Here is a 17432-nt window from a genome sequence, read left to right as displayed (position 1 = left end):
AGAAGCAGCAAGGATTTTCTTGCTTCCACCTTGCACACAGCATAGGTACGAGCTGCCACACTCAGCTTCTACAGGACTACTGGGGTCCAGTCTGGTCTTCATGCATGTGCATAGGCACTTTACCAACTAAGACATCTCCCTAGCCCTTGACTGACAATATTTTTTTAAATAAAAATTTAACCGCTAAAAATACTAAAAAGATATGGAGAAAGATACCTTATTTGGTAATAACATAAATATGTAAGTTAGCTGCCAAATTGCAAAAGGCATAGTACAATGTATAATTACTTCTCTCTAGACAAGTTCAATATGATTAGACAGTCTATAATCTGAATTACTAGACTTTTTAAAATATATTTTTTTTATTATATGTGTATGAGTGTGTCTATATGTATGTATATGTACAATATACAAGCCTGGTGGCAATGGAAGGTAGAAGACAACGTAGGATCCCCTAAAACTGGAGTTGCAAACACACCATAGGTACTAGGAACTGAATAGGGGTCCTCTGGAAGAGCAGCTAGTGCTCATAACTGCTATCCAGCCCTCCTACTAGTCTGTTTTAAGATAAGAAGCCCAGGAAAGAATGCAATTCAATACATTGCTTCTTTCAACAAGAAGTGATTATATATTGTACTGTTTCAGAAGAAATACACTATACATTGACACAGATCCACAAATTACCCTTTGCTAGCCATATCTCCTATCACCTCCTTGAATCTTCTGTTTGTTTTGGTGTGTGTGTGTGGTTTGTATGTTGTTGTTGTTGTTTTCAGCTCTACTGATTAAACCTAGGACCTTACTCATGCCAGGAAGGTACTCTGCCACTAAGCTACATCTCCAACCCAACTCCTTCAACTTTAATCCAAGCTGAAAAAATTTAAAAAAGGTATTTTCCTCATGCAATGCCAAAAATTCTGTATCATCTTTCATTCTGCAATTTACTGAGATTAATCAATTAGTGTGCTGGTGTCTGGATTTTTCCCAGTCTTATTTATAGTTCTGGATTCTAATGATGGTCATAAGAATGTTGTAAAAGCCAAGAATAGTAACATAGTGGTAAAATTTTTAATTAGCAGATTCAGAACTATAAATTTAAAATAGATTATATAATAGCGCCAGTAAAATAACAGCTTTGAAAACTTCATTTAATTTTTGAAAAACATACAAAATCACCTAGTCTTCCGCACTGACCTAAATATTCCATCAGCTGCTCCGCAGTTATGATTTCCATCATTGGTGGAAGTTTCACCTGAAAAAAACAAAGTATTATTTCTATAAAACTATTTTTGATGATTGAATTGTTTCCCGTAGTCAAAATCAAGCACACACACGTATGTGTGAACACAGACACACACAACTACTATATAAATACACTAACATCCATGCTTATATAACAAAGTCACCTAGGCATATGGCTCATGCCTATATTCCCAGTACTTAGTAGAAGGATGGTCATGAGTTTTAAGTCAGCTTGAGTTATAGAGTATGACTCTTTCCCAAAAAATGCAAATAAGGGTGAACAAAATAATTTAGCAGCTGACAGTGCTTAGCAAGTGAGCTTGATCCCAGGAACTAAAGATGAGAGGAGAGAACAGGCTCCTAATAGTTGTACTCTGACTTTCACACTGTGATACAGATACACACCAAGACACACATGAACCCTCATTTACATCTCATATACACATCTACCGAAATAATTTTAAAGGAATGTTAAAAAGCAAATAAAATATCAAAAAAGTACTACAAAGCCAGCCTTGTCACTATAATGTTTATAAGGTGATAGAGGCTCATACAGGAATATTGAGAAGTCTGCAAAGTCATGTTGCTCCTTTTATCATCGAACACATTGCTCTGAGACCCTGTCACAGTGTCCAGAATGGTAGAAAATCCAGTTAAAGAGCGTAAAGGGGGCACCAAGCATATAACAAGTCATTAATGGAATCATTTTCTGGAAAGCAAGATGAAACAAAGCTTCATATCCATAATTTCAATGTACCTTGGCCATATTTTGAATGGTTAAAATAAATACAGTATCAAAGTGCTAAAGAATTCACCTGTATGATTTTATCTAAAAATAAATTTTTTTTAAAGATTTATTTATTTATATGAGTGTTCTATCTGCATTTACACCTGCCAGAAGAGGGAGTCAGTTCACATTATAGATGGTTGTGAGCCACCATGTGGTTGCTGGGAATTGAACTCATGACCTTTGGAAGAGCAGACAGTGCTCTTAACCATTGAGCCATCTCGCCAGCCCAAAATAAATTTTTTTTAATGGGTAAAAAACAAGCTTTTATTTAGAGGTACATATGTAGGTGACAAAACTATAAAAAAAATAAGAAAATGTAAACCTGTAATTCCAACACTCAGGAAGCTGTCAGTTTAGGCTACGTAGAGGGATCTTGTCAGAAAAAAAAAAAAAAAAGACAGGCATAGTAATGCATACCTATAATTCTAGCATCTGGGAGATAGAGGTAGAAGAATCCGAAGTCCAAGGCCATCTTTGGCTATACAGTGTGAGGCTAGCCCATGCTACATAAGACATAAGACCTTGTCTCAAAAAAAAAAAAAAGATTAAACGAAAACCTAACAACAAAAATTAAGATTATGATCAAAAACTCAAGAGACAACACATGCTGGAGAGGTTGTGGAGAAAGGGGAACCCTCCTCTACTGCTGGTGGGAATGTAAACTTGTACAACCACTCTGGAAAGCAATCTGGCGCTTTCTCAGACAACTAGGAATAACGCTTCCTCAAGATCCAGCTATATCACTCCTAGGCATATATCCAAAAGATTCTCAAGTACACAATGTAAGGACATTTGCTCAACCATGTTTGTAGCAGCCTTATTTGGAATAGCCAGAAGCTGGAAACAGCCCAGATGTCCCTCAGTGGAGGAATGGACGCACAAATTGTGGTATATCTACACAATGGAATAAAAAACAAGGAATAAAAAACAGCAATAAAAAACAAGGAAATCATGAAATTTGCAGGTAAACGGTGGGATCTGGAAAAGATCATCCTGAGTGAGCTATCCCAGAAGCAGAAAGATGCACAAGGTATACTCTCACTCATATAGACATATAATATAGGATAAACCTACTAAAATCTGTACACCTAAAGAAACTAATTAAGAGGGAGGACTCTTGCTAAAATGCTCAATTCCTATCCAGAAAGGCAAAGAGGCTGGACATCAGAAGAAAGAGAAAAGAGGGAACAAGTCAGGAGCCTGACACAGAGGACCTCTAAAAAGCTCTGCCCTGCAGACTATCAAAGTAGATGCTGAGACTTATGGGCAACCTTTGGGCAGAGTGCAGGGAATCTTAGGAAAGAAGTGGGAAACAGTAAGATCTGGAGAGGTCAGGAACTCCACAAGGACAACAACAGAACCAAAAAATCTGAGCACAGGAGTCTTTCCTGAGACTGCTATTCCAACCAAGGACTATGCATGGAGATAACTTAAGACCCCCGCACAGATGTAGCCCATGGCAGTTCAGTATCCAAGTGGGTTCCATTGTAATAGGAATAGGGACTGTCTCTGACATGAACTGATTGGCCTGCTCTTTAATTATCTCCCCCTGAGGGGGAAGCAATATTACCAGGCCACAGAAGAAGACAACACAGCCACTCCTGATAAGACCTAATTGACTAGGGCCAGAAGGAAGGAAAAGAAGTCCTCCCCTATCAGTGGACTTGGGGAGGGGCATGCATACAGAGGGTGGAGGAAGGGTGGGATTGGGACAGGAGGAGGAAGGGAACCACGGGCGGGGGGGGGGGTACAAAGTGAATAAAGTGTAATTAATAAAGAAAAAATAAATTAACAAAAAAAAGAGGGACTACATGAAAAAAAACAAAAAACAAAAACAAGATTATGGTCATTCCTAGAGGTAAAGAAAGAGGTTGAGAGAAGGTAAGAAGCTTCTGGGATACTGCAAACTGAGGTTGGTAGGATCATAGCAAGCACCTTTACCCACTGACTTGACTATCTTGTTGGCCTAAAATAAGTATTCACATGAATTGAATGATGAACTACACATACCATGGCCATAACTAAGTATTTTAATTAACATCTACAGCCACTCTGTTATATTCACAGAAGAAAAATATTCAGGAGACTGGAGAGATGCCTCAGCAGTTAGGACAACTAACACATATGTAATGGCTCACAATTGTTTGTAACTCTATTTCTAGGAGATTAGACACCTTCTTTAGGACTCTGATGGCACCAGGCACATACATAGTATATATACATACATGCTGGTACATTCACACACACATATAGTTTTTTTTAAAGTCTTAAAAATATCTCAGGATGGAGCTGGGCAGTGGTGGTGCAAGCCTTGGATCCCAGCACTTGGAAGGCAGGAGGTCTCTGAGGCCTGGTCTACAGCGCGAGCTCCAGGACAGTCAGGACTACACGGAGAAACCTTATCTTGAACCCTCCAACCCCCTATCCCAAAACTTCAGGACAGAAATTCCAAATAATTACCATATCAATGATAGAAAAACATAATTAAAAATTTATTAGTCATTATTTTCTGTTCAATCAGGAAAACTTTAAATCATCAATTTATCCAATACCCCCCTAAGAATACATTCTAAGTTTATGCTACCAAATGTGTTAATAACATATTAAAATGTTTTTAATTAGGCCAGATGTGGTGGCACACCCCCCTAATCCCCACACTTGGGAGGCAGAGACAGGCAGATCTCTGTGAGTTCAAGGCCAGTCTGGTCTACAAAGAGTCTAGGATAGCCAGGGCTACACAAACAAACCCTGTCTTAAAAAAAAGAAAGAAAACCAAAAAGAGTTTTTAATTAATGATAAAATCAGTTTTCAAAATGATCACTGCAAAACAGCAGTGTTAGCATCTCTGAGAGTATATGTGATAGTTGATGCTTAAGGTTGAGTTGTCTTCCGAATTTATCACTTAGTGAAAACTAAGACACACCATAGAGGTTTGCTCATTGTATTGTTCTAAATGATTTCCATCCTCTGTAACAATGCATTTTAAAAAGTAATTTTGGATGCAGGCATTATTCTAATTTCTGTCTAGTCCAATGGCCTACTGCAGTGTACTCAATAAACCATTCTTAATAATTAAAGTTAGAATAAATAAAAAACAAAATAAAAATAAATTTCAAAAGATTTATTTTATTTACTTATGTGTACATATCTACATAAGTATGTACCATGTGTGCACAAAGACACTAGAGAATAGTGCTAGGTCCCACGGAGCTGGGACTGCAGGAAAGTTGTGAGCCCCGACTTGCATGCAGGGACTCCAAGAGGTCCTCTGCAAGAGCTGAATGTGTTCCGAACTGCGAGCTGGCTCTGCAGCCCATTTCTACATATGCTTTTAAAACTGAAGTCAACTGGCAAATTACAGTTCACTGTCTGTTTTTCTAAGAAAAAGTTGGATTTTTTTTAATTCACATTGTTTATATATTCTTTGGCTATACTTCAGTATATTCTACATATTTTTTTCTTGTACTACAATGGCATAGTTTACTTTCTCTAACAGAAATGTAAGGCCTAAAATGATTATTAAGAATGTTTAATAATTATTCATTATTTTATTTTATGTGTATGGGTGCTTTGCCTAAATGTGTATGTATGCCTGGTGCCTATAGAAGCCAGAGGAGGCCAGAAGAGAGCATTAGATTTATTGGAACTGAAGTCACAGATGGTTGTAAGCTGCCACATGGGTGCTGAGAACTGAACCAGGTCCTCTGGAAGAGCAGCCAGTGCTCTTAACCCCTGAGCTATTTCTCCAACCCCACTAACTTGGTTCTTTTTTTTTGGTCTTTAATTAATTAATTAATTAATTAATTAATTAATTAATTAATTAATTGTAGGTAAGTGCTCTATCTGCATGTATACCTTCCTACCAGGAGAGGGCACCAGATCTCTTTATAGATGGTTGCGAACCACCATGCGTGTGCTGGGAATTGAACTCAGGATGTCTAGAAGAGCAGACAGTGCTCTTAAGTGCTGAGCCAACTCTCCAGCCCACTAGGGTTCTTTACAAGAAAACTTACTAATTTCTGCTTTAGACTATTCTAGCTATTTTTATATGGTATTTCTCAAGATGTCTGAGTCTCAATTTTGAAGTGCTGATATTTAGTAATACCTGGATTCTAAAGATAAAACTTCCAATTTCACAGCAATCTGAAAGTGCCATTCATGGCTATCAATATTTTTAAGAAATATTATTCTTGTTGAGAACAGGGCCTTACTATATAGCCTTAGCTTGCCTGGAGCCCTCTATGTAGACCCAGACTGGCCTTAAATTCACAAAGATCCTTCTGCCTCTGCTTACTGCACGCTGGGATTAAAGGTATAAGCCACTATGTCTGTCATTTTTATTGTTTTTACACTTTTTCACACTTATTTATTTTGTGTTTGTATCTGTATGTGCACACATGTGCCATGGCATACTTGTGGAAGTCAGAAGACAACTGGGCAGAGTCCATCCTCTCCTTCCACCATTTGGATCCTAGGAATTGAATTCATGTTGTCAGGCTTAGTGACAAGCACCTTTACCTGTTGAGCCTTCTTGCCAACCCAAATGATGTTTTCTCTTAAAAGAATTAGGTGTTCTCTTATGTAAGAAAGATTCACTGTGACAAATTCACCAGAAAATTTCATGAACAAATAATTTATCTTTTCTCAAGGGGCCTGAAAGATGGTTCAGCAGGTAAAGACACTTCCCACTGAGCCCAGTGACCTGACAACTTGCATTCCATCCTCTTAACACATAATGGAGGGAGAAGCAGGTTGTCCTCTGACCTCCAGACACGGACTGTGGTGTATCCTCCCAACACATCAATAAACATAAAAAGAAGATAAAAGAAACCTTTGTTTTAGTTTCTACAATGCTGTAAAATTCAGAAGGCAAAGAAAATAGGGCTGTAGCTCAGTGGTAGGGCTGCATTCACCATGCACAAGTTCCTTGGTTTAACTACGAAGACCAGAGGATAAGAATAAGACAGAGACACTGAAGAAGATTTGACTTTGGCGTATACATTCACAATCCTACGGGTCTACATGATTTCAGAACATAGTCTTGAACTTTTCAAGAGGAGACTGCCAACCATGCCATGTTCTAAGCATATAAAATGGGAATGACCAGGAGAGGCCAAAATAAAAACAACAAAATCTTGTGTTTAAAATATTATTGAGATCTTAAACAGGAATGTAAAATGTCCTTAAAGTGACAGGCCAAGATTTTAATGAAATGGGGGAAGTAGTAAATGCAGAGGACTCAACAATTACAAAGGAATAAGGAGGTAGTACTAATATCCTTTAATCTGAAAACTCAGGAGGCAGAAACAGAAAGATCACTGGGAATTTGAGGCCAGACTGATTTACTGAGTTCCAGATCAGAAAGAACTATATAGTTAGACCTTGTCTCAAAAGAACATCACCATTACCAGAGCAAGAGAGAGAGAGAGAGAGAGAGAGAGAGAGAGAGAGAGAGAGAGGAGAGAGAAAAGAAAGCTATTTGAAAAATTACCATAGGTAATTGTTAAATTCATCATCTTTTCTTTTTTTCTTTATTCCAAAACAGGGTTTTTTCTGTGTAGTCCTGGCTATACTGGAACTCACTCTAGACCAGGCTGGCTGCCAACTCAGAGATCTGCCTGCCTTTGCCTTGACAGTGCTGAGATTAGAGGTGTGCACCATCACCTGGCTGGTAATTGTTAAATTCTTATTCACAATATCAATAAGTATTGAAAAAACATACAATTAAGTCCTAACAACTTTTCTTGTGTGTGTGTCCCAACATGAACAGAGGCCAAAGGAGGCCATCAAGTGCCCCCTCCTTCATCTCTTTTCTCTCTACTCCTTTGAAAAGGGGTCTCTCCCTAAACCTGCAGCTTGTATGTTTTTAGCTAGGCTGGCATCAAGAAGCTCCAATAATCGTCCTGTTTCTGTTCCTCCACAGTGCAGGGATTACAGGTGTTTCCAAGACCAAACCTTGTTTGTTCAAGGATGCTGGAATCTGAATTCAGATCCGCATGGTTACACATCTCTCCTGATGGCCCTTCTGCCTCCGCTTCTCAAGTGTTGGGATGCCCAGTTCCAACATTGTTTTAAAAATAGATACTAGAAGAGATACTAAAATTTAGTTTGTCCAGTCTGTTTATGAAATTACCTACTAACTGCCATTCAACTTACTTGTCACCTTAATTGATGTCAGTGAAACAAGTCATATTTAATTCAAAGAACAAATTAAGGCTTTTAAATGTTTGTCCAAGGTAAGTAGATGACTTGTAATGTGACTTGAGACTCACAGCAAAATAAGTTCTTCTTTCATTATGACAGCATGAACTTCAAGAGAAAAAAAGAGAGGAAAGAATAAATGAAATATGTTCAGTCAATGAAATGTCTGTCACAATCAGATGTGTCCAGCTTGCCACATTATAACATGATACTGTCATCCACAAAGTTCACACACACATACACACACACCACACACACACGCACACACACACACACACACACGCACACACACAATTTCAGAATGTTTAAAGTAAGTTAATGATTCTATTTTGGCACCCCTTCATACTATCCTGGGGTACATGCAGCCAGCTATAAAACACCTGCAAATAGAGTGTATAGGTCAGTGTTAGAGTGTTTAGTTAGCATACTAAATTAAGTTTCCCAAAAGAAGTTGCACCCATATTAAATATTCTACAAAGTCTGATTAACTGGTAAGAGCTTCAATGATTATGGAAAGGCTAGAACCTTATAGGTTCAGAATCTAATTATAATTTATTTTGGACTATCTTTAGTCCTCATAATAACTCACTTTTGTGTCTGACCTAATATCCTTGGAATTTATTAATGTACCAGTCTTCCACTATCTTCCACTAACTTAAAGCCTAAGAAAGCTGGCAGACAGCATCTGAGACACATAGCAGAGGTTCCTCCGACTTCCTTCACCTGCCTCATTTTTCTATAACTCACCTTCCACCATTTTCTATAACTCATGCTTCCACCAATGTATCTGAAAAATTCTTTACTCTGTTACTCTAAAAATTTCATGAAACTGTTACTATATCAGAACATGGAATCTGGGGTAACCTAAATCTGTGTTCCCAGGCCAGGACCACTAATTTTTTACTCCATCGTCACCCAACACCTTTTCTGTTTTGTTTGATCTGGTCTTTTCAGACATGCTCTTTCAAATTAGCACAGGCTGGCATCAAACTTAGCATAAGGTAATAAATGTTTTTCTGTTTGTTTATCATATCATCATATCCCTAACACAGTAGAAGCAAAACATCCAAAATGAGCATGCATCGTGGTCCACACCTGTAACCCCACTTGAAGGCAGCAGACAGGGAAGGATCAAGGCCAACCTTAGGTACATGGTGAATTTGAGGCCTGTCACAAAACCAAACCAAATAAAAAACAATTGAACCAATTAAAAGTGGAGAATAAGGGACTGGAATGATAGTTCAGTGGCTCCTGATCACTGGCTGAGCCTTCATGGATCCCAAGTCCAATTTCCAGTACCCACATGGCAGTTTACAACTGTCTATAACTCTAGTCCCAGAGGATCTGATGTCTCCTGGCCTTTGAAGGCATACACACGGTACACTTACAGACATACAGACAAAACAATCATAAAAAAGTGAAAAAAAAATATATATATATATATATATTTTTTTTTTTTTCAGAAGTAGAGAAGAAGTGGCTGAAGAAGCGGCTCAGAGGTTAGAAACACTTACCTGAGTTCCATTCCCAACACTGACATCAAGGCTCACAAACACAACTCAGTTCCAAGGACTCTGATGCCATTCTGGCCTCAACCTGCACCAGGCATACATGTGGTACACATGCATACATGCATGAAAATAGCACCCCCCCAAGAAAACCCCACAAAAGATACATGGAAGTATCTTATTTTTTTTAAAAAGTGGAGAATAATGGCAGAACAATATCAAAGTTGACTTTAAGCCAGATATGTTGCTGCACACCTGTAATTCCAGCACTCAAGAGGCTGAATCCAGAGAATTAAAATTCAAATGTAATGGCTAAATAGCAACACCCTGTTTCAAAAATAAAAAAAGTAGAAACAAAAAATTATTATATTCAAAGACCTATTTGTTGATTCCTCATTTTTTTGTTTGTTTTGTTTTTCAAGACAGGGTTTCTCTGTTTCAGCCCTGGCTGTCCTGGAATCACTCTGTAGACCAAGCTGGCCTAGAACTCCCAGAGATCCTCCTGCTTCTACCTCCCGAGTGCTGGGATAAAGGTGTGTGCCACCATCGCCCAGCTGGTACCACATGTATCCAAAAATCAAATGTCCTTTACCTGGACCTCCACAGGCATGGTTGGAAAAGAGACAGGAAGGCTTTTTTACTGATGGAATACTATCAAAGAAGAGGAGATAGACATATCCATCACTGGCATCAGGCATCCACCCATCCAGGATCATAGTGCTTTAGTCTACTTTTCTCCCAGTCCAAGAGACACCTGTTACTTTTAATTCTTGGGAGAAACTGGAAAAAGAAGCCCCAGAACTGTGCCACAACTCTTTTATGTAAATGAGGTCCCACCATAGTGTGAGGTTTTTAATTTCTTCTTAGAAGGTCTATATTTAAAATAGAGTAGGCAGAGGCTAAGAGAAAACCTTTGGCTCACCATCTGCTTTTCCTTTTTTGTAAGCAATAAACACACTTGGAAAACCTCAAAAGAGTTTTGTGCTTACTTTAGGAAAAGAGAACATGAAAAAATTAGTGATTGTAGTTCTTCTACAGGTTGTGGTAGGATGGGACAGAATAAGTCAGAAACCAACATGAGGTATTTTGTGAAGAAAGAACACATGGGAGAAGAAATGCCATCAAAAGGAGGAAGAGCCACAGCAAACAGCCACTGCCGGAAAGATACTCAGACATAGAACTTCAAGGTGATAAGACAGGAAATGTCCATTTGAACTTTAAGTTTCTTGCTATTGCTTTTTTCCTTTTGTCATCATGTTACTCAGCTTTTTTTCTTGCTCACTCATAAGTGCTCTTTGTAAACTAAGACACTAATCCTCAGGTCTAGAGAGATGGCTCAGCAGTAAAGAACACTGGCTGCTCTTGCAGGAGACCCGGATTCAACACCAAGCACTCATACGGTACCTCACAACCATCTATAACTCCAGTTCCAGGACATCTGGTGGCCCTTTCTGGCTTCCTGGGCACCAAAATGGCATGTAGTGCATAAATACACACGCAGGCAAAATACCTACGTACACTAAAGAAGAAAACGGCCTTTAGAATTAGGTGAAGATGATCAAAGCACACTACAAACATGTCTGAAAATGCTGTAACGAGGGCTGGAGATGTAGCTCGGTTGACAGGTGCCTGTCTAGCATACATGAAGCCCTGGTTAACCCCAGAACCACATAACCTGGGAGTGGTGGCACATGCTTGTAATTAGGTTGCGGCAGGAGAATCAGAAGTTCAAAAATCATCCTCAGGCTACACAGTAAGCTGGAGCCCAGCCTGTGATATATGAGACTCTGTCTCAAAAACAAAAACAAAACAAAAAAGCCAAATTTTATAATGAAATCCATTTTTCTATATAATTTCTATCATATGAAAAGATGACTATGACCAAAATATATTATATACATGTATGAAAAAGTCATAGTGAAACTCATTGTTTTGTACAATATATGCTAATTGGAAAAAGAAACTTGAAAAAAATAAACTTGGGGCTGGAACAATGGCTCAGTGGAAACAGTCCATCCAAGTTTAGATCCCCAGCACCCATGTAAAATCTGGGTTGCAGTGTCATGCTTCTGTGACCTCAGCACTGAGGGGTGGAGAAGCAGAACAGGAAAATCCAGGACTCACTGGCCAGCCAGTCTAACTGAAAGAACAAGTTCAACTGAGAGACCCTGTCTCCAAAAAAACCAAAAACTAGAAACATTGAGAGTGATACAGAAATACACACACACACACACACACACACACACACACACACACACTAGTTCACAGATATTATAACCCGACAAATATTTCTCTCTGTGTGTTGCGTATAGTGGATGCCCTTTTGCTCTCCTTTTTAACCTCAATCATCACTCATCCATTAAAGAGTCTGGAAATCTCTGCTGACTTCCAAAAGGTAAATAACATTTTCGTATTATTAGGAAAACAGTTTTGACCTCTAGAAACCCTGGTTCACCTTGAAAATACTACTTGACATTGCTTGTCTCACTCATCACCCTATCAATCATTAATGATGACTATTTTTGTTGGCATAAATAGCCTGCTGGCAGAAAAAGGACTAAGAACCACAGATTTTCAAAATAGTCTTCAAAGTCATTAGCATGCATACTCATTCACAGACTAACCAAACCCATAAAATTTACTTCTTGCTATGACACTTTCGTTCTCCTTCTCCACTGTATTTCAACAAACTTAGAGGTGATCAAAACAATAACTGTCTTTGATATTTCTTAAATGTACCTTTTTCCTCGGAGGCCTTATCTTATTCAATCTTCAGACCTGAATCAGTGAGTTCCATCTCTGAAGCCTCTCTCTGAGATCCCATTCTCAATTACCCCCCTACCCCCACAGCCCCACACCCACTTTTCTTTTTTCTCCCTTAGCACATTAGGGCTGTTCACATTGCTCCGCAGTTACTCTTCATGTCTGCCTCTTTACCATATACTGAGCTACTGGAGGGCTGAGGTACTTTGTACTGTACTGTCTTTGCATTTATGGTGTCTTCCACAAAGCCAGAACCCAAACATGTGGTCACACATTTGAATCTGCATTTTAGAGTCAGTTCAAGGCTCATATATCCTCAGAGTAATCCAGGTCATGGTAACTGCTCCTCCCACTCTGAATGTGGGTGGCATCGTTCCATGGGTTTGGACTAAATAAAAAGAAGAAATCAAACTGAGCAGTCATCTCTCTGCTTCCTGACTATAAATGCAATGTGGCCAGTGGCTTCCAGTTCCAGCTGCCATTTCTTCCCTGACTGACTGGACTGTATCCTCAAACAGTGAGTGAAAATAAACCCTACTTTAAGTTGCTTTTGCCAGGTATTTTGTTACAGCAGTGAGAAAAGTATGCCAGAAAACTGGAATTCAGGAATGGAGCCTTTGTTATGATAAACCAGACCATGCAGCTCTTAGACCTTTTGAACTGGTTGGTGGAAAGAATGTGGATAAGTTTGGAACTCTTGGATGCAAAAGCCCTAGAATGCTGGATTAATGCAGAGGTTAGTCAAAATAATCTTCAAATTCCTTAGCATGCATACATATTCAGAGACTAATCCAGATGACTGGAACCCAGGTGATTCCATTAAGAGCCACAGATACCCAACATAGAGCTGCAAGACAATTTAGTGTTTGAGATCTCTCTCTCTCTCTCACTATCCATCTCAGTTCTTCATAACTGGTTAGCATAATTTAAGCTACTCTTCTAGCGAACATTTTAGATGGAATCATCAATTTGAAAACAGGTGCTGAGATGCATCCTCTCTGAACCCAGAAACTGCAAGCTTAAGTATGACACTTTATTCTTGGTCCTCAATACATCTGCCCTTCCCTTTTTGTGCTCCAGTATCTTAGACTTACCATTATTTATTTTAGTTGTTAATAGTTTTAGCTTTCTTAACAAATTCTAAAGTATAGTTACTAGTAAAAAGAAACAAAAACAAACACAAACAAAAAACCCAAACCCTTAGAGTCAAAGGAACAAGTAAAAAAAAAAAAAAAAAATCATACACGAGATGACAATGTGGTCTTTGAAAACAAATAATTTATAGTAAGTGAGCTCAGAGCAATCCTTTTCCTTAAATGGAATTTGCCTAAAAGGGCTTAATATTCCCTATCACCGGTCTTTCATGTATCCATAACCAAGTGGGGCAGGCAGCATGCTTTAGAAAACAGTGTAGATATAATCATTAAAACTTACTCCATGATATCAGACTCTAACAATCTGACTCTAAAGGTCACTTTTTCCAGTTTCCACTGTTTTGCATATGTGCTAATGTCAGGCAACTGTAGCTAAAAATAATCAGAAGGTGTAGGTGTAGGGAGCGCTAGATTCCACTTGTTTATACGTACACAATCAGTTACAACCTTTAGCTGCATGTTTAACTTTTAAGACAAGAGGGGCCTGATGTCAGGGGCAATTCTTTCTGACACATATGTACGTGAATAATCTTTCAATAAAGAAATCCTGGCACTAATTCCATGTAAGAAGGGACTGTTAGATGTAGTGGTGCATGCCTGTAAACCTAGCACTCCAGAGGGTGAAGCACGAAGATCATGAATGAGTCGAGCACAGCCCAAGCTATACAGAGAAACCTTGTCTCCAAAATAAACAACAAAAAGAGTCTGATGAATGAAGAAACAAGGAAGCCATCAGCTGACAAACAGCAGTTTCCTCACCCCACTTTGCCCCTCCCCACAAGCTGTAGGAAATAGAAAGCTGCAGATTGTACCTTCCAGGCCAGAAGCAAAACATTGAGGATCGCCAGCAAAGGGCAGGGTCCATTCTCATTCTGGGTGATGATGGGCGTGTTCTCCTCCTTCCACTGGATCCATTTGATGTGATACACCGACTGTCCGGGAAAGCGTTCCTTCGAGGCCGCTAGCACCTGAGCCGGATCCTCCTCCTCCTCGCACAGAGGTGCAGCCCCGGGCGGCCCCGCCGCGCCCTCCTCCACGTCCTCGGGGACCCTGGTCTCCGCTCCCTCCTCACTATTGAACTCAGAGCTACTGGGGAAAGAATGCAGGTTGGAGAAAGACTCCAGGGAGTCCAGGCTGGGCGAGTCCCCCGGGGGGCTCGGCTCGCTGCAGCTGCTGCTCAGGGCGCCGGCGCTGCTGGGCTCCTCGGCCGCCTGCTCCACCCCGCAGGTGCCCGGCTCTCCCGCCGGCCCCGACCCTCGGGCCGCCGCGGCCTCGGCCAGCTCCGGGAAGGCAGTCACCTTGCGCTGCCCTCTCGGAGGCGCCTCCGAGGCGGCGGGGCCGGGCGCTGCGCTGTCCTTCAGGTCCGAGCCCCCGTCGCGGCCGTGCGGCGAGGGCGGCGTCGGGTCCCCGAGGCTGCTCCGCGCGGCCGCCGCCCCCTGCCCGTCGCTCCCCTCCGCGCGTCCTGCGGGACCATCCTCAGCCTCGCGCCCGCCGCGCCGTCGCCCTTCCGGCGGCGACTCTCGCCCCGCCGCCACCCCGAGTTCCAGAGGCTGCGGGCTGTCAGGGCCTCTCTCCATCCCCGGCCGCCCGCCCCCGGTCCTATAGACACCGCGGCCGGTTCTCCTCAGCCAGCGCCTCCGACGCCATGACAGCCGCTCTGAGGCAGCTCCAGCGCCCTAGCGCGGCCTCGGCCAGGCACGTCACCGGAGAGGGAGGCGGGAGCGCGCGCACGAGCTCGCGCCCGGCCGCCTCGGAGCGGGCCGCCGCGGGACCGCGCTCGGTGAGGCGCCTGGACCTGCGCTGGGAGCGCTTCTCCCCCGAGGCCACGCCCCTCCCGCGCGTTCAAGCCTGGGTGGGCGGGGCGGAGCTGGGGGCGTGGCTGGGGCGTGGCCCGAGGCGCGGCTCCCGCGGCCGCAGCGCCAGTAGGAGAATAGCCTCTGTGTGCGGCCGGAAGGTGAACTCCCGGGCATTCCCGCTGCGCGCGGTTGCTTTAAAGGCGGTCGACCGGGTTTGTAGCGAGTGTGGTCCAGCTGAGGGCTTGTGCCTGGCGGACCCCGAAAGTGGCAGCAGCACTGGGGGAGAGCCTGAAGGGCTCGGAGAGCTGTTTCTTTAGATTTTAGCATTGAAAATTGGAAGCGTTTCTTAGGAAATGGAGACTTTAAAGGAGATCTGTTGGAGGCTTTTGAAGAGCACGGGGGCAGCTCTCCCTGGGTTTTAGCTAAGAATCGCTGTGCTCCCTACCAGCTACTGGTTTTCCCTGCCGGAGGCTTCAGTGCGGTTGTGGATATTGGCCTGTGCCCCAGGAGAGAGGGCAAATTTGGGCCAATAATAATAAGTTAGTTTGCGTTTGAAGCAAGCCAAGTCTTTGCGGTTCTGTTCACTTGGCTCCTCTTTGCACGGAGTGGGAGGCTCCTGCTCCCGGGAAAAAAAAAAGTGACTTTTTAAATTAGCATTGACTTCTCATGAGGCCTTGACGTCTGCAAAGAGGGTGGACAGAGCTGCCTGCAAATTTTTTTTTTTTTTTGGCAAAAGCGGATACTGATCTTCTGACCATTTTGGAAAGTTTCTTTCTGGAAAAAATCCTCCCTTCAAAGTTGTCTAAGCTCCGAGGATATAAAAATGAACAAGACAGCATCAGGATCAGGCATACAGATACCTGTACATCACAGAATGTTACACTTCTGTCTCTACTGGCTAGAAAGGTAGACAAAATTGAGTTGTGTTGCTCATTCACATATTAGCACCAAGTATGTTGCTGAATACTGTTTCACACTAAAGATGTCACTGTTATCTTCTCAGAAATTATAATCCCTTTTTTCTCCCGGCCTGCTCTTCCACTTTTCTCTCTTCCTTCCAGCTCTCTTTTCCCTCCCTTCCTTTCTTTCTTCCCTCCCTTCTTCCTTCTTTTTTTCAGTGCTAGGGATCCATGCATGTAAGACACTCAACACCCTCTACCACTTTGCTTATTTTATTATTTTATTTACTTTTTGTTTATTTGAGACAGAGTCTCAATATGTAGCCCTGGCTGGCCTGGAACTCTAGGTAAACAAGGCTGTCCTTGAACTCGTGGAGACCTATCTGTCTGTCTCTGCCTCCTGAGTGCTCATTTTATTCTTATTGCTGTATTTGTAATATATGCTCAGTGAGTACATTTTCCTGAAAATGCAAAAAATGGGGTGTGATCCCACTACCCCTCTTTAATTTGAGACAGTCTCACCCTGTGTCTTAGACTGACTGACCTGGAATTCACAGCAATCCTCTTGTTCTCTCTCCCCAACTCCAATTTGAGAATATAGATGTGAGTACCTTTGTTTTTAAAGATTGGCAACTTTTACTTTCTTTTTTAAATTGAGGTTGGGTCTCACTATGTAGTGTGGCTAGCCTGAAAATTGTTATGTAGACCAGGCTGGTCTCAAACTTACAGAAATTTCCATGCCTCTGCTTCCCAAGTGCTAGCATTAAAGGCATGTGTCACCGTGCTAAGTAAGATTGGCAACTCTTGAAAAATGGAAAAATTAGGAAAGATAATGGAAATTTTCTTCAGACTGTTGAATTTTGGAATTTGTGTATATCTGCCTTCAAGTTGATCTATAAACAATGAATCCTGCCATTACATTTAAGTTTTTCTGAAGAAAAAGAAAGGATTGCAGACATTAAACAATTAAGAATGTGCTGCTTCACTGGACAATGGTGGCACGCTCCTTTAATCCCAGGATTTGAGAGACAGAGGCAGGGGGATCTCAGAGTTCGAGGCCAGCCTGGTCTACAGGCTAC

General features: G+C 41.5%; 1 protein-coding gene across 2 annotated transcripts in view; it reads right to left on the bottom strand.

The window, feature by feature from the left end:
- Mindy2 (MINDY lysine 48 deubiquitinase 2) overlaps positions 1-15369 on the bottom strand; it is a 55954-nt gene extending 40585 nt beyond the window's left edge. For both annotated transcript variants that reach the window (XM_060384814.1, XM_060384815.1), the window contains exons 1-2: positions 14471-15369; positions 1195-1252 (exon numbers count right to left, since the gene is read on the bottom strand). In XM_060384814.1, the coding sequence (XP_060240797.1) occupies positions 1195-1252; positions 14471-15235 (823 nt within the window). In that variant the 5' untranslated portion in view covers positions 15236-15369. The remainder of the gene's footprint in view (positions 1-1194; positions 1253-14470) is intronic.
- Positions 15370-17432: the final 2063 nt, after the last annotated feature.

This window comes from Meriones unguiculatus, chromosome 6, assembly GCF_030254825.1.
Source record: "Meriones unguiculatus strain TT.TT164.6M chromosome 6, Bangor_MerUng_6.1, whole genome shotgun sequence".
Lineage (NCBI taxonomy): Eukaryota > Metazoa > Chordata > Mammalia > Rodentia > Muridae > Meriones > Meriones unguiculatus.
The sequence above is the reverse complement of the archived record's forward strand: the minus strand, read 5'-3'. Positions and strand labels throughout refer to the sequence as shown.